At 40.2% G+C, this 23482-nt stretch overlaps 1 protein-coding gene across 12 annotated transcripts in view; it reads right to left on the bottom strand.

Annotated features, from left to right (window-relative positions):
- CNOT10 (CCR4-NOT transcription complex subunit 10) overlaps positions 1-22480 on the bottom strand; it is a 69740-nt gene extending 47260 nt beyond the window's left edge. Inside the window, exons 1-5 of one of the 12 annotated variants that reach the window (XM_056800386.1) lie at positions 21970-22249; positions 15207-15307; positions 1579-1673; positions 902-1063; positions 628-778 (exon numbers count right to left, since the gene is read on the bottom strand). In XM_056800386.1, coding sequence (XP_056656364.1) covers positions 628-778; positions 902-1063; positions 1579-1673; positions 15207-15307; positions 21970-22196 — 736 coding nt within the window. In that variant the 5' untranslated portion in view covers positions 22197-22249. Of the gene's footprint in view, positions 1-627; positions 779-901; positions 1064-1578; positions 1674-15206; positions 15308-15622; positions 15715-16526; positions 16641-18570; positions 18870-21969 lie in introns of those variants that run through there. The other 11 variants (XM_007505227.3, XM_007505229.3, XM_056800385.1 and 8 more) reach the window with 11 other exon arrangements.
- Positions 22481-23482: the final 1002 nt, after the last annotated feature.

The raw sequence follows: 23482 nt of genomic DNA, 5'->3' as shown, positions 1-23482 counted from the left end.
GTCTGGCAGCAGGATGAAGGACAGCCTAGAGGGAGAAGAGCTTAAGAGTATCTAAGGCAAGATAATGAAAAGCCTGGAGCAAGAGCCTAGATGTGTGGTTGGGCCTACAGGTCAGGGAGAAGGCCTGCTAAAACAGCAATGGGGAAGTAAGGGAGAGAGAGAGAAGAAATGCTGCAGTAATAGAATTGAGAGGATTTATCAACTAATTAGATGTTCAAAGTGAGAGAGATTTGTCAAAGACAACCAAGTTTCAAACAAGTGGATTAGGTATCATTAACAGAAAATAAACCAAGTCAGAAAGATGAACAGGGTTTGGGGATAAAGTTAGTCCCATTTTAAGCACATTGCGACTGAGAGATCAGTGAGACATTCTGGTGCTCAGGAGAGACAGCAAGGTCAGAGATATGGGTAAGCAGTAAGAAAAGAAGTGAATCAAGAGTATACCAACAGTAAGAGAGGTCAGAAAAAGGAAAGACAAGGGGCCTGCAAAGGAGACGGAGAACAGACAATTAAAGAGATGAGAGTAGCCAGAACGTCCTAATAAAAATTATTCAAGAATTTGATGAATTAAAAAATTTAAGTCAGAGAAAATGTGTGAAAAATTACTTGCTTCGATCAATGACGTACCAAAAGGTTCTATGAACTGATAGAGTTTCTCTCCAACTGCTATTGCTTCAGTGTGCTGGCGCAGGTGATAGAGAATAACAGCTTGATTATAGTAGAGCATGCTATTTTCGACATCATCTAAGCCATCCATTTCTTCAACAGCTGAATGGACCTGAAAAATACCCCATCATACTTTCTGATTCACAACAAGAAAACAAGGGGCAGCAAGCATCAATGGAACTAACCTATAAAAACAATGCTGAGTAGTGTTAGTTAGTGTGTGATGATAGATTACCTGATTCTTCAGCTGGTTGAGTGTTGCTCTCAAATGATCAGTGGTTGTCTGCTCATTTTTACAGAATTCGGCCACAGCCGTGTTCAGAACAATCTTGTAATCATCCTTGTTGATGTCCTGCAGACAGGCAAGGTGCTGGAGGCACATATCATAATTCCCAGCCTAAAAGGGCACACAGAATGATTTACATTCTATCCTTATAAACTATTCATTTCAAAAATGATTTCATTCACATTGTGATAGAACAGAGGTCACAAGCCCCTGTTACCTAAAGTCATATTAATAAGCCATATCTATGTTTTTTTCTTGGTTCTTTATTGCTCTGAGAGAAATGAGTCTAAATTCCTAAGAAGTAAAATCCCTGGATCCTTCAAATAGAGAAAATGCCAAAAGTGTACAACATCTGCAGGGGGCCCAAGATAGGCACTGAATTCAAAGAAATCCAAATTCTGAATTTAAACAGAAAGTTCAAGTCTAAGGAAAACAAGAGGTCAGAGAACAACTCTTTTGCTTTGCTTTTATGCAATACACCTAAAAAGTTGCTCTTCTAAATCTTTTCACTAGTCTTTAAAGAAGTTCATATTTCACACAAACATAAGGATTTTTCATGTGATTATGGAAGACAACATTCTTGGAAGCAAAAAAAGCTGAAGAGATTAACAGGAAACACTTCTTACCATGAATGCTTGAAAAGCATTGCTTGATAATTCCTTCTCTTGGTCAGTGATCCCAGAAGTAGAAACTGTTCCTTCATGTTTCTCTGTTCCTTGATCTAGAAACAGAAAATTTTAAATATTCTTTAGAAATCAAAAGCATTCTGGTGTGTTTTTCTTATTAGAAACTTTTCTTAGTTTATTCTTCTTGCTAATTTACAATCATAATTATACTTTACAATACTTTCTAACTAGAATTGTTAATAGTCTGTAAAAATGAAATTAGAAACTTCTGCCCTAAAAAAATGCTTAAATCCTTTTCCTAGGTTGGTGGTCAAACACAATGCAATTTCACCATACTTATTTTTAGGAGTGAAAGCTTTTTCATGATAAAGATACTCATGATACCACAACTACCCAGAGAGAAAAATTCTAAAAAGACCCTGTCCTCAAGGATCACAAATCTATAGTACTTTTGTTATACCAAAAGAGCATCATTATACTAATTTATAAACTTCTAGTCATTCAAATTATAATTTTAGAAGCAGAAAAGCATGTAGGTCACTTTATCTAAACTCCTTACTTTACAAATGAAGAAAATGAGGCAGAGAAAAGTTAAAAAACAAAGACAAAAAAAACAACAGAAAGTTTGACTGCCTTATAGACCATATGTAAATTCAACTTCCTCTTTTTTACCAAGGGGGCAACTAAGCCCCAAATTGAAACCAAGAAAATGGTTCCTGAAGTTTCCATTGTTTAGTGAAAATGGAACTAGAAGTAATGCTGCAGTTTCTAGTAAGAGTTGAACTAAGAACATATTTCACTACAATAGTTTTCTCTTTTTAAGTTAAAATCTTTTTTTTCCCTAAAGGTAGGATTTTTTTAAATCTCAGGAGAATAAAATCTGTTAATTCTATTCAAGATTAGAAAGTATACAATATCCGATTCTGAAAAAAACATTCTGATGTTAAAAACAATTTGAGCAGCTTTTCAGTCACTCTAAGTCACAGAGCATGTCACATTTGGTTTTTACAGATCAGTGCTAACCTCTATTTTGGTATAATGATTGTTTTGCCTAAGGGAACCTTTCCCCCCATTTTCAACCCTTTGGAATTCAGAGCCTTGAAGTTAGATGAGTGATAAGAATCTAAATCACTTTTTGAAGACAACAAGCTTCTTGTTTTATTTTTATAAACTTCAAACCCCTTTAGTCTGTAAATCATCTAGTAGTGCCCATAAGGCATGATTACTGACATTTAAAAATATATCCCCTTTTGTTTTAGGAATGAGGTAGCAAAGAAATAAATATTAAAAAGTCTAATCTCTAAGATTAAAAAGTAAATGCTTAGAACGAACTCGTATTATCCACCTGCAAATATTTATGTCCTAACTTCTCCCTAAATTTCCAGTCTGGTATTTTCATCTGCCAACCAAGTATGGCATCTGGATATCTTCCTGGCACCTAAGACAGGACTCATTTTCTTTCCAAAAACCTGACCCAATTCTAATTCTTCTATTTCTGTTCAAGGGGTACCATCTTCATCATCTTCCAAACTTTAAGCTTGGATTCATTTTTTCCTCTTCCTTCTGCCTTTCTCCAAGCACCTAACTTGTACTGTTTCTGTGCACTCACATAGCCACCAGAGGGCAGACTTCCATTTTTAAAAATCAGGACCACTGATGTCCAAAATTTTAAACTGCACTCCTATCAGTAAACACATTTTTAAGCACACAAGCTTGGCAGAGATTTTACTTATTTAAGAACTGTACTACTGGACTCATAATTATGAACACACAATACATCTAAAGGGATAAAGTTGGGGGCAGCTGGGTAGCTCAGTGGATTGAAAACCAGGCCTACACAGAAGAAAAACAACTGCTTGAATACATGGTCGACGTCGAGGGGATAGGATTGGGGATACAGACTCTAAATGAAAATCCTTGTGTAAACACCAACAACATGGAAATAGGTTCTGATCAAGGACAGATGTAATATCCAGTGGAATTGTGCATTAGCTATGGGAAGGGTGGGGGAAGTGGAGGGAGGCGAAGAATATGATGCTTGTAACCAAGGAATAATGTTCTAAATTGACTCAATAAATTAATTCAAATAAAAAAAAAAAGAAAACCAGGCCCAGAGACAGGAGGACCTAGATTCAAATCTGACCTCAGATACTTCCTCCACACTTAGCTGTGTGATCCTGAGCAAGTCACTTAATCTCCATTGCCTAGCCACAGTACTGATTCTAAGATGGAAGGTGTAAGGGCTTTTAAATAAATAAATATAAAATAAAATAAAAGGATAAAGTTGAATTAATATTTTGAAAAGATTTCATTTATTAATGGTTTCCAACATATTTTCCTCTAAAATATTCTTAATGTGATTGAATGTTTTCTTAGTTTGACATTTCATAATACAGCAATTAGGAGGTCTAAGTTTAAAATATTTTAATACTTGGTTTTACCACCCTCAACTCAGGCCATCCAAGCCTTTTGGTTAAGAAAAGCGAGAGGAGGAACATGGGTGTTCAATCGACCAGGATTAGCTGCAGGTTTCTAGTGAGCGCTTCTCCGCCACCACTAGGGTTAGAAATCGGCATGAATTTACAGGCTTTACCATACACCCACCAAAGCACCTTTAGGATTTCTGGACTTCTCCATCAACCTTGCAGCTGGACTCTGAGTTTTCCCTCCCATCTTTGGCACATATGAAGCACTTGAAAAATGGTTTTTCAGTCATTCAGTGGATGAAGGAAGTTGTACTGGAGATAAAGATGACCCTTTAGAGTCACACTAGAGATTACAGTTCTTGTTAGGGGTTTTCTCAATGCTTTTCCTGCATCTAATTTACCTCTAGATCCAAGCAGTCACCAACCCATCACTCCCCACAACACTGCCTAAAGACTCTCCTTAGCACTTGGCATGACACCACCATTCTTTCCCCCTCCTTTCCTCCTGCATCCCTCAGATGCTTGCACAATTATCTTCTCCCTCAAACTGGTCTCCTGAAGAGGTGGCAAACTCTCAACATTCCCAAGTGATGCCATTTCATCCCTTCTTTTCCAGACGAATGCCTTTTTTCACCCCCACTCTCCTCAGTCCTCAGTCTTTCCCTGTCAGCTTGATCTATCCATCCCACCTGCCATCTTCCTTTGTTTCACCAACATTTTCTGGCTAAACTCTTGGAAAAAATATCTGCAACCTACAATATATTCCACTTTCTTTCTTCTCACTCTCTTTGGAACTTGTAGTCTGGCTTCCAACATCATCATCCAACTGAAAGGACTCTCTCCAAAGCTATCAATGATTTCTTCACTGCCAAATCTAATGGGTCTTTCTTGATCCTTATCCTGTTGGCTTTGACACTATCAATCTCTCTTCCTTCTTGACAGTCACTTCTGTTTAGGTTTTCAGGACACTGCTCTCTCAGTTCTCCTCCTTCTTATCTGACCAGTCTTCAGTCCCCATCAGAATCTTTATCCAGATTCCGCAGTAATCAGAGGTGTTCCCCAAGGCTCTGTCTTGGATCTTCTCCTCTCCCTCCATACTGTCCTGGTGATCTCATCCATTCCCATAATTATAATTTCTAATTATTCATTATCATCTCTATGGAGATGATTCACAGATCTATTTCTCCAGCCCAAACCTCTCCCTAAATCTCCAGTGTAGACATCTTAAACTTAAGTCCAAAACTGAACTCATTATCTTTCTCCCCCAAAATACTCCCCTCTCTTCTAATTCTGTTATTACTGACAAAGGTGCCATCATCTTTCCAATCACCCAATCTTATAACTTAGGTGTCACCCTCAAGACACTTTTCCTCTCTTTCACCCTTACATCTAATTAGCTGACAAATTCTGTCAAATTCTCCTTGGCAATATTTCCTATGGACAGATAAGAGATCTTAATGTGTGCATGCATTTGCAGGTATACATCCCACTCTCTCCTCTAACACTAGATCCTCATCAAGTCCTCATCAGCTCACACCTTGCTCCCTGCACTAGCTCTTGGCTTTTCTCTCTGTCTCAAGTCTCTCCCCACTATTGCAGGCCATCCTCCACTAAGCTGTCAAAAAAAGGTCTTTGTCAAGAAGAGATTGGACCATATCTCTCCCCCAGTCAATCAACATCAGCAATTCCTTGTTACCTCTAGGATGACATGTAAAACCCTGATTGTCTTTTAAAGGCCTTCATAATCTGGTCCCTTCCTATCTTTCCAGGCTTCTTCTACCTTCCCCCACCTCCCATGTACAGCCATTCCTCAAATATGACATTCCACTTTTACTGTCTGACCTCCCTCATCTCTGTCTCCTAGCTTCCCTCATTTCCTTCAAGCCTCAGCTAAAATCCCACTTTATGCAAGAAGCTTTTCCTAATCTTCCTTAATACTAGTGCCTCACCGCTAATGTCTCCAACTTCTCAGGTATTTATAGAAACATTTGCACATTGCTTCCCTCATTAGATAGTGAGCTCCTTGAAAGAAGAGCTTTGTATCCTCGAGGGCTGATTTGGCCAAGGACCTGGCACACGGGAGGCTTGCTGACTTGATCTGATTGATATACTGGACACCATACTCTTCTCCCCACATTCAAGCATTCTACATATTTATCACTCCCCATTCCCCCAAGTTCTCCTCTCTCATATCAATGATGTTTGCCTAGTGGCATTCTCCCTCTTGGGTTCCCCAGACCTTGACTGTTAAGACCCTGCCACCTGCCCCACACAATTCTTCCACATTAAAGTCACCTCTCCTTCTGCCCTTATTACCCACTCCCTCTGATTTCAGCACATCCTCCCGGAGAGCAGAGATAATGTGATATTAATGTCTCTCTTTGTATTCCAAACATATAACAGCATCTTGAACACAACAAGCACTTAACAAATATTTGGGGAATCAGAACCTGTAGCCGCTAAAAAGCCACCCAAAGGCTATTGCCTTCTAAGAATTACTGCTCAAACCTCTCTATAAATAGGTTTCCAACCCACCCTCCACCCCAACTCTGGTTTAAAATGTTTTTTCAGTCCTTTCCACATGTATTGATGTCTAGTAATAATGTGAAAATCAGTGTTCCAAACACAGATCAAGTTTCTGGCTTCTGTTACAAAAGAACTAAATTCATGCTATCATGAAACTCTGGTTTCCTAGCTATTAACTTCAATACTAGATAGTGGGATCAGCAACTAGGTTTGTTGGCTTTAGCTTTCAGTGAAAGGGCACTGACCATAACAGTTGTTATTCCTTCTGGATTCATCTTTTTCTCTCCTTATGCTCCCCCCCTTCAGTTTCAATCCCCCTAAACTGATGAAGCTGCCCATAACTGAAGCCTTCTTGGTAGATGAAGAACTCTTCTAATCTGGTAGAGATAAGACACAACCCTTTCATTTAAAGACCAAGCAAGAGATAGATATTACAAAATGTAAAATGAATAATTTTGATCACATTAAATTAAAAAGGGTTTATACAAAAAAAAACAATGTACCAAAATTAGAAGAGAAGCAACAAACTGGGGAAAAAAATCTTTATAACAAAAATCTCTGACAAAGGTCTAATTACTCCAATTTATAAGGAGCTACATCAATTGTACAAAAAAAAAATCAAGCCATTCCCCAATTGATAAATGGGCAACAGATATGAATAGGCAATTTTCAGATGAAGAAATCAAAACTATCAATAAGCACATGAAAAAGTGTTCTAAATCTCTTGTAATTAGAGAAATGCAAATCAAAACAACTCTGAGGTACCACCTCACACCTAGCAGATTGGCTAATATGACAGGAAAGGAAAATAATAAGTGTTGGAGAGGATGTGGCAAAACTGGGACATTAATGCACTGCTGGTGGAGTTGTGAATTGATCCAACCATTCTGGAAGGCAATTTGGAACTATGCCCAAAGGGTGCTAAAAGACTGTCTGCCCTTTGATCCAGCCATACCACTCCTGGGTTTGTACCCCCAAAGAGATCATAAGGAAAAGACTTGTAAAAAAATATTTATAGCTGTGCTCTTTGTGGTGGCAAAAAAATTGGAAAATGAGGGGATGCCCTTCTATTGGGGAATGGCTGAACAAATTGTGGTATATGCTGGTGACGGAATACTATTGTTGCTCAAAGGAATAATAAACTAGAGGAATTCCATGTGAACTGAAAAGACTTCCAGGAATTGATGCAGAATGAAAGGAGCAGAACCAGGAGAACATTACACACAGAGACTGATACCCTGTGGCATAATCGAACATAACAGACTTCTCTACCAGCAGCAATGCAATGACCCAGAACAATCCTGAGGGACTTAGTAAAGTACACTATCCATATCCAGAGAAAGAACTATAGGAATAGAAACGCAGAAGAAAAACAATTGCTTGATCACATGGTTTGATGAGGATATGATTAGGGACGTAGACTCTAGTGCAAATATTAATAATATGGAAATAGGTCTTGATCAATGACACATGTAAAATCCAGTGGAATTGCTTGTTGGCTAAAGGAGTGGGGTGGGAGGAGGGAAGGGAAAGAATATGAATCATGTAACCATGGAAAAATATTATAAATTAATTAGTAAATAAATATACTTAATTTAAAAAATAAAATAAAAGGGACAAGGTGGGGATTTATATTTTTTAAAAAAGGAAAGAAACAACCCTTTCCCCCACCATGGAGAATGGACTCCTTAATTCAAGTATTTTTCCCAACCTGAGTTTAAGAGTACAAGTGAGAAATAGTCAGGCTAAAGATCATAAAAAGCACTTTATTAGTCTTGTTGATTTCACCACCATGGGTCATTCTCCTGGTCTGTGGCTTAGTCTTATCAATTCCTATGGACAATAGTAGCTGGGGTAACTAAAACTCAGGTCTAAACAGATGTTGACCAAAATTAATTAATTGATTTTTTTAAACAAAAAATTCTGCCAATATTAATTATAAAACAAAAGAATAGTAAGGGCTAGGCAATCAGCGTGAAGTAGTTTGTCCAGAGTCACACAGCTAGGAAGTACTGAAGGCCAGATTTGAAACCCAGATCCTCTCAACTCCAGGCCTGGCACTCTATCCTCTGTGCTACCTAGGTGTTCCTGATTGATTAATTTTTAAACAATGTTACTGACCCCCTGAATAAAGGCTTGCCTTAAATTAATAGTCTACTTCTGCAAATTAAGATTTTCTTTAATTTCTCAACATTTTCCATTTAATTTATGTCAAATGAAACAAAGTTTTTATCAAATATTCTTTGTTAAAGTTTGAAAAAAAGAAACTTAATGAGACATGTGAGAAATTATTTTTCTCTCTGCTATTCTCATAATGGTTAAAAATGGCTTTCTTTAAGTAGTATCTATAATAATGAATTTCCAAATCTGGTTTCAGCACTTTGAAACTTATCAATGCAAGCTGAATTCTAGAAGCCTTGATGAACACCTACAGTGTGCTGAGCACTGAGAGACACCCAGACAAATCACAAACCAGGCTGTCCTCAAGAACCTTCCACTCTACAGAGTAGTAAATACAAAATCTATGAAAATACAAAGTAACGGGGGTTGGGGGGGTATGATGGACTTGGGACCTTTTATTGTCAGATGGTATTTAGGCTGAGCTGTGAAGACAGCCAGAGGATTCCAAGAGGCAGAGTATCAAACAACAGGGCAGGAGATGGAGCAACATGGCAGGGAACAACAAACAAGTCAACATGAGGGAAGGAGGGGAATGCTTCACCAGCCTGGAAATATAAACTCCACCTGGCTTATGAAGGGCACTCAATGCCAAACTGTGGTGATCATACTTGATTCTTGAGGCAATAAAGGGCTAAAGAAAGCCATGAGAATGGTCAGACCTGGACTTTAGGAACATCAGCTGGACAGCTATTGGGAGAGGGCAGAGGCTGGAGGCCAGACTAATTAGGAGCTGATGGCAACAATCCAGAGGAGAGGCCAGTAGGGCCTAAATCAGAGGAGGAGACATGGAAGTGGAGAAAAGATAGAAAAGAGATACAGAGAGAGAATGGGCTGAACTTAGGGAAGATAGGAATGACAAGGATGACTCTAAGGCTACAGGCCTGGGTAATGAGAAGAATGGCAGCACCCATAGCAGAAACAGGAAGACTTAGGAGTACATTTAGAAGAAAGGCATTTTACTCTTGCTCAATTTGGAGCACCCCAGGAACCATGGCCATGCCTGGAATGCTCTGTAGTCTCCTGGTAAAATCTCATCTTTTATAGGAAGCCTTTCCCAACCCCTCTTAAGGTTGGCCACTTCCTACTCTTAATTATTCCTTATCTATCCTGTCAAGAGCGTGTTTGTACAGATTTGCTTTCTGTCTTCTCTGTTAGATTATTTGCCTCTTCTTGTACCCTCAACACATAGCACAGTGCCTGGCACATAGCAGATGATTAATGACTGACTGCTAGACAGCTGGAATATGAGACTGGAATGCAAGAGTGGGCCAAGAGCTAAATTTGGAAGTCATCTGCATAGATGATAAAGAACTGATGATATCATCAATACATGGAGGAAAAAAGGGCCCAGAAGCATACACAGAAATGGACTTTACTACTCCAGTCAGAAAAAAACAAGAGAAAGAATTCAGATACGTGAGAAACAGAACTAAAAGAAAAATGTTTTATGTTTAAAATGTTTACAGAAAAATAAAGACAAATTCCAGAACTCTGTTCAGTGCAATAACTAAATGTCAGAGAAGCTGGTTTGACACAAACGTACCTGAAAGAAGTATGGAAAGGCTGACTGAAGTCAGACTGCAGAGGGTTTTAAATGCCAGAGTGATCCCAGACGCATCAGAGAGGCACTGATTCCATAGAGCCTTTGGAAGCTGTTTGAAGGACTGAACTGGGGCTGGTGGGGGGCAGGGTGGTGTGTGTGTGTGTGTGTGTGTGTGTGTGTGTGTGTGTGTGTGTGTGTGTGGTAGCCAACAAAGAAATTGGCAGCTATAACATGAGGCTATAGTAGAGAGATGGTGATGGCCATGTAAGCTAGGGGATGAGCCAACTGACCTGACTAGATGGTAAGTGGCAAGCAAAGTATAGCTCTGAGGCTATGTCCCAGGGAGCAAACCCTGGGGTTTGGGAAAAAGAGAAACTCTTTTTAGAGTCAGTTTGAGACAAACCTAGAACATCCATGAAGTCATTCAGTAGTAGGTAAAGGCCCCACGGGAAGGAATAGCCTTTTTTCTCAACCTCAAGGTTCCATCATTTTCCCACTTAGCAAAACACCCTTGGGCTCCAATCTCAGTCCCATTTTATAGAAGAAAAACAGGCTGGGGCTATGAATAAAGGCATGCTGTCTGATGGGGATGCATCTCACTTTGAACTTCCCTGGGCCTCAGTGTATTCATCTCTAAAATGAGGGGGGTCAAATGAAAGGATTTATAATGTTCCCCCACAGATAGGCTGTGCTTCTAAAACTCACAGAATCAGCAGCAAAGTTAAAAAGTCGAGTTGCTCCCGTTCAGTTCACTGCTTGTTCTGCAAATCTAGTTTTTTGATGCCTATTTAATAAATTAGTAAGTAGTTAAAAGAATAATCTCCACAGAAAACACTAACATATAGTAGTTTTCATTATTTTGACCTGTAGACTATCTATCCTATTTATCCTCTTTACTATTTCAAGAAAGAAAAATCTTAAAAAAGAAAAATGAAAGACAATTTAAAAAAGGAAAAATCTTGATATACTTACTAATCATTATTAGCGTTACTATTTAAAACATTTGTATTGGTTATTGATTTTCAGATTTAAATAAATGTAGATAGACTATACTTTAACAAAACAAGTCAATAAGCAGTTGTTAAACACTTACTATATGGTAGGCACAAGTGTTACAAAGAAAGGCACAAGACAGGCCCTGCCCTCCAGGGGTTCACAGAGTAACAGGGGAGACACTGTGTGAACAATTAAGTACAAACAAGATCTAGAAAGGATGAACTGAAGGCAGTCTTAAAGGGGAGGCACTAAAATTAAGAAGGCCTAGAAAAGTCTGGCAAAAAATAGGAATTTAAGTGAGATTGGAAGGAAGAAGTTAGGGACTCTCCAGGGGAAAAAGATGAGGAGAAAGAAAATTCTAGACACAAGACTTAGCCAGCGTAAAGAGAGTCAGGAGACAAGTTTCTTGTTCATGGTATAGGCAGGAAGTCAGTGTCATTGGATCAAAGAATACATGAAGGGATATCAGGTAGAGGAATCAAATCTCAGAAAATTGCAAACAGAGAAAGGGGCCAGGGCCAAGTTATGAAGGATTTTAGTAGCCAGTCAGGGGACTTTGTTTTTGTTTCTGGAGGGAATGGGAAGCCACTTGAATTTACTGAATAAAAGGGTGAGATGGTCAGATTCTGAACTTTATTAAGACCAATCTGACAGATGATGGGAGGGACTAGAACACAAAGATCAACCAGTAGGTTATTATAAGTCCCAGTGAGCAGCAATGTCAGTCACATTGTGGTGCCAGGATTAGAGAGAAGGCAAAGATAGAATCAACAGTACTTGACAATGAATCTGGTATGGACCAAAGAGAAGAGAGTGAGGAGACAATGATAACATCTAAGTTGTATGTCTGGGCAACTGGGGAAATGGTGGTGCTCTTGAAAGTAATAGGAAAGTTAAGAAGAGAGAGGTTTTGTTTTTTTTTTTTGGGGGGGGGTGGTAGTGGTGGTAATGAGTTCAGTTTTAGACAAGCTGAATTTAATATGTCACAGGGTACCCATTTCAAGATATCTAATGGGTAGTTAGAGATCTAAGACTGGAAAAATAGATATGAATAATCAGCACAGAAATGGTACTGAAACCAGGGGGACTGACTATATCACTAAGAGAAATGGTATAGAGGGAAAAGAGAAGAGAATCCTGGAGGACTACCAACATTAGTGACAGAGATAGGGATAGAGCAAAGGTCACAGGAAAGAAGTTGGATAGGATCTACATTTTGTTCTATTACCAGACCACCCGGAAATCTCTCCATTTTTTGGAGAGAGAGAAATCTCTCTCCATTCACTTTGATAGTCTCAGGTATATTGTAATCTCAGGGTGCAGGAAGAGATGCCAACTAGCACCTTTGTTGTTCACCACCCCATTCTAGATCACAGATCCAAGGCTGATTGAGAAAGGAATCTGTACCTAGGAGTGGCAAAGCAGGGTCTTGGTTCCAGCCTCCAGCCTAATCTGAAGCCCACAGAAAAATAACCAGGGTAGGGATCCCAGATCACAAGGGTGCTTGCAATTCTGTCCCTTTGAGTCAGCAGAACTTTCCTTCTGGATTTATCTCCTTATGCTCCTTTCCAATTAGCTGAGAGGGGCTGAGTCCAGCAGTAGTCTACTGGAACTCCATACAGGGCAAATTTATAAGCCAGTTGCTCAGACCTAAACCCATGTCAGTTCAGATGAAAAGGGCAGAAAAATTAGACTCTTCCCTGGATGAAACCACTTCGGGATCACTGAAAGTATGCAGGTCCTCTTTCTGAGCTGTCCCCCTGAGATCTTAGAATAATACAATACTCATTACCCTAAGAAAGAAACAAAAGGACCAGCCAAGATATTCCTTCCAGAAGTGCATAGTGTCCAGCCCCAACATAAACTCCAAACCTAGGAAGTTTACTGGAAGAATGAGCAAACAACAAAGAAAAAGAATCCCACCATAAAGAACTATTATGGAGAAGGAACATTTAAGATACAAACCCGAAAGTAGAAAATTACTAAAATAAGTAAGACCTCAAAGAACAAGTTTAGGCCTAAGTTTAACTAGAACTCCTAGAAAAGATGAAGCAAGAGTTTTTAATTTTTAAAATGTTTTCACAAATTAAATGAGAGCACTAGAGGAAAAAGTGGAAAAGAAATAAAAGCTATGGAAGAAAGAACTGGAAAAACAACTAAAAGCTTGGTATTAGAGGAAGAAAAACTTAGCCAAGTAACAAACTCCCTAAAAATTAGTATGGACCAAAGAGAAGAGAACGACTCCATGAAACAAGAAAAAACATTAAAATAAAGTCAAGAGATTTGGGGGTGGTGAGGGGGAGAAAATGTCTAGGAAGAATCTACCAGACACTTCCTGAAAAAAGACCAAAATGAAAACTCCCAAGAACATTTTAGCAGGTTTAACAAAGAAGCAGAATTTGGAATACAATATTCCAGAAGGCAAAGGATATAGAAAAGCATACCACCAAAAATAATTACCTCAGCAGTACTGAATATAATGACATAGGAGGAAAAGTATATTTGTAATAAAACAAGACTTCCAAGCATTCCTCATGAAAAGACCAGAGCTACATAGAAACTTTAAAATGCAAACACAGAAATGGATAGAAACATAAAACAAGGACACTTTGCATTCTAATATAGGGAAATGATACATATGACTACAAAGAACTTTATTATCACTAGAGATCACAAAGAAAGTCTAGTTGGACAGAGGGTCTGGGAGCACTTCTGTTATACAGTGATGATCTTGACTGGAAAGGGAGGGAAAAAGGAATACAATGAAAGGAAAAGAAAAATGAAGAAAATTATTTCATATAATGGGTGTGAGAAAGTAGAAGTCCTTAGAAACAAGGAAGAAGGATAGAGGAAGTGGTAAATACTTCAATCTCATTCTCATCCAAACTAGTCATACATACAACATTGAGTTCAGAAATGTATTTTACTTAAGTAAATAGAAAGGAAAGAGGAAAAGAGAGGAGGAATGTGGGAAAATAGATTATTAACATCTCTTCATAGTGGCAAAGAACTAGGAAACTGAAAGGATATCTACCAACTGGAGAATGGCTGAACAAATTATGGTATATAAATGTGATGCAATACAGTTGTGCTCTAAGAAATAACGAAGGGGATGGTATCAGAAAAACCTGGGAAGACTTACATGACGCTTATTAAGGTGGAAGGAACCAGAAGAACAATTTATACAATGACCAAAGTATAATAAAGACAAGCTTGGAAAGACATTGAAACTCTGATCAACACAAGTGTCTGACCACAATTCCAGAGATCTCATGAGGAAACCCATTTCTTGACAAAAAAAAAGGTAACAGGACTCAGAGTGTAAATTGAGACTTTTACTGGATATAGTCAACTCAGGAATCTGTTTGACTTGACTATACAGATTTATAATAGGAAAGGAGGAGAATATTATTGTCAAGAAACAGCAAATATAAGGAATTTAGAGAAATATGGGGAGAATTATGTGAACTCCAGTCTGATTTTACAGAAAATATAATAAATCTGTACATTTACTAGACCCCCCCCCCCAAAAAAAGATAATGAAGAACAGAAGCACTACAGAGCTGGAAAAGAGGAAATGTTATACGGACTTTTTCTGCCCAAGGGAGTAGAATCTATAAACTAAAGGCTCATGAGCTTGACTTTGATGTTTAATAAAATTCTAGAGCATATTCTTAAAGATATGGTTAATAAACAACCACAAAAGAAAATGGTGAGCACAAAGAGCCAACATAGCTTTACCAAGAACAGGTCATGTCAATCTAACCTTATTTATTTATTTATTTATTTATTTATTTATTTATTTATTTATTTATTTATTTTTGGCCAGGGTTACTAGACTGATAGATCTCTTTGATATATCTTATCTAGATTTTAGCAATGAATTTGACAAAGTCTCTTATGTTATTCTTCTGGACAAGATGGAGACAATGTGGGTTAGACAATAATACACTTACGTGGATTTGGAACTGGTTGAACGGCTGGACACAATGGGTCACTAATGGCTAGATGTTGGAAGGAGGTCTTTAGTGGAGTGCCCCAGGATCTGTCTTTGGCCCTGTGCAATTTAACATTTTTATTAATAACTTGGATAAATGCATAGATGGCATGCTTATCAAATTTGCAGATGACACAAAGTTGTGAAGAACAGCCAACAGAGATGATAGCATCAAGATAAAAAAATTCTTGACAAGCTAAAACACTGAATAGAATTTAATGAGACAAAATTTAATAGGGATAAACATAAAGTCTTACATTTACATTAAAAAATATCAACTTCAGGAGCTCAAGATGGGGAAGGCATGTTTAGACACAAGTTCATATGAAAAAGACCTGGAAATTTTTAGTGGACTACAAGCTTAATATGAGTTACCAGTATGGTATGGAAGCCAATGTGATCGTAGGTTGTATTATGAGAGATCTAAGCCAAGGACAGTTCTGTGGTACCATGCTCTCTCTATTGGATCCTATCTGGAGTATTGTGTTCAGTGGCAGTGGAAGCACCCTGATATGCTGAAGAGCAGCCAAAGAAAGTTGAATACAATGATGAGGGGACTTGAGATGATACCCCTGGAAGATCAACTTAAGGACCTGGGAACATTTAGCCTGGAGAAGAGAAGACATAGGAGGAATCTGAGAGCTGCCTTCAAGTACCTGATGGGCTGTCATGTCACTGAGGGTTCAGACTTATTCTGCTTGACTCTACTAAGTAGTAACAATGGCTAGAATTGGCAGAGAGGCATATTTAGGCTTGATTTAATCCCAGTTAGCCAGAAGCAGAAGAGGCTGCCTCAGGAGGTAGGGTCTTTCCTGGTACTGGATAGAGCAAGGCGGGGTTGGGGGGGGAAGGAAGGGGTTAGAATTCTTGTTTAAGAATGTATTTGGAAGCCTGTAAAGTCCCTTTCAACTCAAGATTCTGTAAAAGTCTAGACATTTTATGGCAAAAAGTTGAATAGTGTTAAAAACCCAGGAAAATATCTGTTATCTTTTAGCCTTTAAATGTCCCAACAGTGAGACTTTTTCAAATCAAATAGATTATGTGCATGTGTCACCCCACCTGGCTTCTTTAGCCCCAAAACCTGTCAGGTGAGGACATGAACACACTTGGCCACCAGGAGGGCCACTGAAGCTGGTAGCAATCAGAGGGTGAGGTTTATTGATCACAGCTAGTATTTTATTGAGAAAGTGACTGACATAGGCTAAGGGATTAGGTAAGCTTTTCACATACACAATGAATATAGATAATTTATCATTTTTTAAAAATAGACTTAGTTTACCTCATCGAATCTAGACAGTTTTCTATAGGCTGATAAATCAATATGTCAATTGGTAACCATCTAACTCAGTTTCTCAGGGAATGCATACATCAGTGGTTTTTTGGAAGAGCATTCAGTTTCTGCAGAGAAAGATGGAAAAGAGGAATTTTGGGGCCTCATGAGGAATGAGCTACATGTTTGACTTTATCTAGACTATGGCTTTGATTTTACTGGGGTCCACTCTCACTACTAGGGGCTACACAAATCCTTTTAGGCCCTTTGGTTGAAGGAAACTTCACTATGATAATAATATAAAAAGTATTGGGAGAGAAATGATGGAGAAACTACTCCTTAATTCCCCCTCCCCATTGTCTAGTTGTCACACATATACCTGTACCCCACCCCTAGGTCCCTTAACTATCACTCCACACCTCAACACATACATCAAAACCTCAGTTCCCTGAGTATTCAATGTATGTACTTCATACTTCAAAAGACACACTAGTTTACCACCGAAAACTTTTCCCACATTAGCATATAGATTTTTACAAGTTATTGTGGTCACTAAAAAAAAATTCCCTAGGAGCCAGTCTTTAGTGATGAGTCTCTTAAAATCTAAGCCTGGGCATTACTCAACAAGAAACCCCTAGCCTACCCTGGACCACTCCTAGAAGCCTTCCCAACTTGGAAAGAATAGCAGTGATTAATGTGCTCTTAACAACTTGTTGGGGATCCAGAATCATTACCACATGAAGGTAAACAGAAAATATAAGGTATTATAGGAGAACTGAAGAATTTCATCATATACTTCTTTTTAAAAACCCTAAGACAGATGAGTAGCAAGGACTAGGTAATCAGGGTTAAGTGACTTGCTCTGGGTCACACAGCTAGGAAGTGTCTGAAGCCATACACTGTCATTTGTTTGCCAGTCATGTTATCAAGAATGAATGCAGTTTTACACACATTCTTCTCTCTTCAAGTTTCTCAGGCTCATGATGAAACATGCTATGCCCTTCCAGATAGAGAAGTGATGGACTCAAGAGGGCAGATTAAAGCCTTCTTGTCTTTTGGACACGACTAATGCTGGAATTTGTTTTGCTCGACTATACCTATTTATAACAGATTTTGTTTTCTTGCTTTCTCCAAGGTCAGGGGAGGGGGAAGGGGAGACGAAGAAAATCTGGAAATGGAAATAAAACTGAATTTTGTACATTTTATTTTCTGTAAAGAGGCTGACAATTTCAGGAGCACCAACCTCACAGGCTTGTAAGAAGATAAAATGAAATAGCATATTAAAAGCATTTACTGAATCTCATTGTCAATTATCATGTTTGTGTTACATACCACAGTGCCTGGCCCACAGCAAATGCCTACTGATTGACTGATCTACTTAACACAACTACAAGAGAGTAAGGAAATCTTATCATAACTTCCTATTTCCTATAACAGGTAGCACAGGGCTCAACATAAAGTAGAAAATAAGTATCTGCTGAATTTGGAGATCAAATTAGTGCTGCTAATTCCAAATAATCTCAATTCACAATAAGAAGAAATGATTAAATGAGATTCCTGCTGTTCAGTTAATGTCAATTCTAATTTCATTCAGCCAGGACAAGAATTCAAACCCAGGTGGGTGATTATAGGCTACTAAGAAGACAAATCAAGCCCAGTAGTATTTCATGTGCCTGTTGCTATCCTAATCCTCCTCCAGGGACTCTATGTGTCCATGCTCACCTATCCCTCTTTCCAAAAGTCACCCCACTGTTATTGTTTTCCATTTCACTAATATGATGTGTCACTGTCCTAGACAGAAAAGCACCAGGGAGGGTAATTATATGGAAACCAAAACTACAAAAATTTAAATGAGCTCAGGGACTGATCAAATTAGCAGAGTTGTCTCTTTTCTTTTGTGCTCAGAAAGTCCCACTTCTAGACATACTTGAGATGAGCTGAGGAAATAACACTCCCCTGACCACAAGCCAGCAGCGTTTGACTTAGTTTCTCCAAGTCTAAGACCAAACAGCATTAGTTTTAAAAAAGTTTTTAAAAAGACTAACAGTCTTACCAGAGTGAGTCTGCATCCAATTCCACAATTCATCTTTATTTCTCCAAAAGAAATCCCCATTGCCAATTGATATAGTAAATGATTGTTTATTCATTGCCTGGACACCCTTTCCACTTTGATCTAACAAAAAGGGTTGATTCTCTAGACACAGAGAGCTCTGGGTCTCCCAAGATTTGATACTCTTTGAACTAATGGATTTCATCTTTAACAAACAAATTCCTTTTATGCCTAAGCTACATTAAAAAAAAAAAAAGGAATTAATAACATCTCCAAAATTCTTTAAACCGGTCAAGTTGACCCCAAAAATTCTCTCTCTCTAAAGAAAGTGGAACCAAATCTTCACTAGTATATCAAAAGAAAAAGCCAGTTAACAGAAAATACAGAGTGGTATATTCAAACACAGAATGTTAACAATTCAAATCTGATTGGTGGATAAGTCCCACTGGATTCTAGTGTTCCAAACAAGCTAAATTCATTTGTCAAAATATGGCTAAGTAACCATAAAGCTCAAGAAAAAAAGAATTTCAAAGAAAAAAGAATTTTAAGGTCCTAGCCAGTCTACTACTTCCAATGGATCAGACTTTTGTGGAAAGAAACTTTACATACCAGGACATTTCAGGGTCAACTCAAGGTTTCTTAGATGGTTTTAGAAAAAAGGATCACACAGTTGACACATGCTTTTTTATCACCTGAACAGCACCACTATTTCAATGACTTAAAAAAGCAGCTCAATCGTCTAGGGCAAAGCTTTTCATTCTATGGCACTCATGGAAAAGAATGTTGGCCCAAGAGTCAGGAGAAAGCTGAGTTGGATCCCAGCTTTATCATTCACATGTGCCCTTGGTCCCATCTCCTTTTCATCTACAGCAGATTCCAACCTTCACCTTCTTCTCTTGCTCAAATCTTCAACTTTCTATTTTACAGATTCCTTCCTATTGACTTTGAATATGCTCAAGTCTCCCCAAACTTAAAAACAAACAAACAAACAAACCTTCACTCTTAGAACCTATAATCCCAGCTAGATAGAGAGTCCTGGATCTTTTCTGCCCTGCCCAGTTAAACTCCCTGGGGGTGGGGGTGGGGGGGGGGGAAGAGTCCTCTCAGGGCTTTGGCTTCTCTCTCTCCATTCACCCTCTATGGCCTGGGTCTGACTTCATCACTCAATTGCCAAATATGATCATCTTTTTTTTTTCCCCCCAGTCTTCATCCTTCTCAACCTGCATCTGATACTGTCAATCACAGACTTCTGCTGGATACTTTCTCCTCTCTGGGTTTTCTTGACTTTATTCTGATCTGGTTTGCCTACTTGTCTGATTGCTCCTTCTCAGGTTCTCCAATCATTTCATGCTCCTTAACTATGGGTGTTCCCCAAGGAATCTTATTTTTTACCTGCGTTCAATTACCATCTCTATGAAGATGACTCACTCACATCTATAAATCAGTCCCAGTCCCTGATGAGGTTCAATTTCATATCACCAACTGACTATTAGACATTTCAAACCAGATATCCCAGGCACCTCAGACTCAATGTCTCTCTTTCTACTAAACACAATTCTCTATCAAATACCTCTGTATCTGTGAAAAGCACCACCCTTCTTGAATGATTGATTCTTACAATCTTCCAAATTCAGAATTAGTCCTGACCACTTACTCTTTTCACCTCGTATATCCCCTGAGTTACCAAACCTTGTTATTTCTATAAATTCGACATCTGTAATCTTTTTACTCACACAGTCACCACCTTAGTTTAGGCACTTTTCAACTAGGTTAGGGATTCTTTTTGGGGTCACAGACCCCTTGGCAATCCAATGAGGCCTATGGTCCCCCTTCTCAGAAAAAGTTTTTTAAATACCCCAAACAAAATAGAGAATAATTTTAAAAGCCAATTATACTGAAATAGTTATTAAAAGTCCTCAGACCCCAAGTTCAGAACCCTTCATATAGATTATAGCAACAGTGAACTTACTGATCTACTAGCCTCAAGTCTCTTCTTACTCCAGGGCATCCCAGGCCCTGTTGCCAAGTGCAGTCCTGACCACATCACTCACCTACTTAATAATAATAAACCCCAGTGCTGACTGCCTCTTAGGTTAAGTGGAAACTCCTCTGTTTAGCTTTTAAAGCCCTTCACAACCTATCTTTTCAGCTTGAATGTTATTCTCCCATTCAACAACTGTCATTTCCTCTTAGTGTCTTGGCTTGGGCCTTTGTCTTAGAATGTACTCTCTTCACCTTCACTTCATTCATTCAAGAAGGCTAAGCACCACCACCTACTTGGAACCTTTCCTTACAGTGTCCAATTTGAGAAGGTTCTTCTTCCCAAATGATCCCATGTTTAACTAGTATTTATTCTACGTTTCAGATGCAGATACTAGTCATCTTTGCCATCAGAAACCATGCTCCAGGCCAACAGGGATAGTTTCATTCTTTCTATCTGAATCCCAGGCCCCTGGAGTTTAATAAATGCTTGGTGATAGAAGACCCAAACGCAGATAACTCTAACATACAGTATGGCAATGCCAGTATATTAATTCTTAAACCAAAGTACTATGTGAGGTCCTTTCCAAAGGGTGGTGGATCAGGAAAGACTTCATGGAAGAAGTGTTATCTGAGATGGAACATCAAGGAGAACTTGCCCAGGTGAAGGCGGGAGGGAGGGTTAGGGTTAGGCACTGCTAGTGCCTGAAGCCCCAAACCTTCTGAGTGTCCGTGGGCTCTGAGAGGCGTGCCTGCTTTTTCTCTGCGGATCTGCGGGGTTGGCCCACCAGAAAGAGGAATGAGTAAATGAATGGTTGGGGCCCTCTCTGTCCCACAGGGCAGTCAGTCCATAAGATGGAGGGCACCAGGCTGCGGGCAGCCCTGGGCAGAGGCACACTAAGGACCGCAGTGTCCGGCGCACAGAAATTAGAGCTTCGAAATTATGAAGGGGAGGGTGAAGGGGGAGGGCCACGGGGCCTAGAGAAGCACAGGACCCGCGAGGAGCCCTCAGGCCCTGGGAGGGCTTGTGACTCCGCCTAGCTCGTACTGGCTTAGAGTCAGGCCCCAACCCGAGTCTTGGGGCCCAGGGGACACGGGGCAGGGTTGTCACACACACACACTCTCGAGATTCCCCCCTCAGGCCCCGGCTGTAGGGAAACCCCGGCCCTTCCTCCCCCGGGAGAAAAAGCCGAGGCCCAGAGAAGCGGAAGGACCCCCGGGGTAGAATCTGCGACGGAAGACGGAGAGCACGGCGTGGGCATCCAGGAGCACCAAGGCTAGGATGCTACGCATGCGTCCACGGCTGCCTCACCGCGCATTGATCCTCCCTTCCCCCACGCATGCGCTTCAACTTCCGTCACGGACCGAAACCGTATCCCTCCGCCGCGCGCGCCCGAGGGAGCCGGGCCAAGCCCTCCTCACCTGCGGCCTTGTCCGCTGCCATCTTCCCCGCCCGCTTCACGCGCCTCCCGGCCAGCGGCGCAGCCGGGACTCCGGCGGGGGCGACCGCCGACTCGCTGTGGTGCCAGCCTTCGCGGGCCTCGCCGCGGCCCTGGCGGGAGCGCGGACCGGCGGCCACCAGCCCCCGGCCGCTCCCGCAGCGGGATGATTGCTTTTCCGCTGGCGCTCGGGCGAAGACCTCCCGCCATCCACCACCGGCGGCCGCCCCTCCCCCCTTCCTGACACGCGACTTCCGGGTGCCTCGCGCGCGGCGGAGGTGGTGGGGCGGGGCGATGAGCGGAGAGGTTGAGGGAAGGGCGGGGCGAGCGTGGGAACAGCGAGTGAGGCCACGCCCCACAGTGCCAACGTCAGCGAGCGCCGTCGACCTCCTCTGGCTCCTGGGCTCCTCTCTGGAGCGCATCACTGCCTCCTTGCCCTCCCTGGCTCCTATCCCCAATCGCCTCGCTCCAGGGGGTGCTGCCTTTGCGACATGATCTTGGATAGACTTGTAAAATTATTGTGTTTATTTGTCTCCTGCGACCGCCTTCTATCCCGGTACACTACTCCCCAGTCTTGGAACTTTCCGAACCGGATGCCCCTCCCTGACCATCGCGCCCCACTGTGAGCAGGGACTGGCCACATTCTTGTCTCTGTGTCCCCCAGCGCCCAGCGCAGCGCAGCATGGATTGGTTTTGAATTGTTGGACGTGTCTCCCCAATAGAATGTAAGCCCCTTGAGGGCAGGACTCGTTTATTTTGTTGTGTCTATCCCAAGCGCCTAACATTGTATGTGATATACAAGAAGTGCTTAATAAATCCTTTTCAGTCATTCATTTTCATCTTTTTTTTTTTAACTCTTACCTTTGTCTTAGAATTAATACTTTGTATTGTTTTCGAGACAGAAGAATGGTAAGGGCTAGGCAATGTGACTTGCCCGGGGTCACACTGCTAGGGAGTATTTGAGGACTTCATCTTTTTTTTTTTTAATGGATTGTAGTGGAAACTTTACTAGGACAAGTTTCCAACCTGCTGTTACTATTCTTGTATTTAATGTTCTGTAAACCAGTGATGTAAAACGCAAAGAGAAACGACATAAGGATCTCTGTGGGCCACATATTGTCTGAGTTTTAAATTGTAACTAGGTTTTATGGGCTTTTTATTTCTTTTGTTCAGTATTTCCCAATTACATTTTGTTTTGGATGGCACTCTGTAATGTTGAGGCCACTAACTGCATGTGTTTGACCCGCTCTGTGGTAGGGCTAATGAAAGTGGCTTAAATCAATGCCTCTTGAATTAGATAAACATAAGGAGTTGTATGTAAACTCATCTTTTATAACTTGCCAAAAGCATCTTCATCTTATTTTTTAAATTACTATTAATTTTAGGAGTCTATGCCTGGACTTTCATTGGTGCTCAAAATACTCTTCTTATATGCAGAATTGCAAGTTACAGATTTTAGAGAGATGCCTGAGGGACTAAGGAGGGGGAATAATTTG

This window comes from Monodelphis domestica, chromosome 5, assembly GCF_027887165.1.
Source record: "Monodelphis domestica isolate mMonDom1 chromosome 5, mMonDom1.pri, whole genome shotgun sequence".
In the NCBI taxonomy this organism is placed as follows: domain Eukaryota; kingdom Metazoa; phylum Chordata; class Mammalia; order Didelphimorphia; family Didelphidae; genus Monodelphis; species Monodelphis domestica.
The sequence above is the reverse complement of the archived record's forward strand: the minus strand, read 5'-3'. Positions and strand labels throughout refer to the sequence as shown.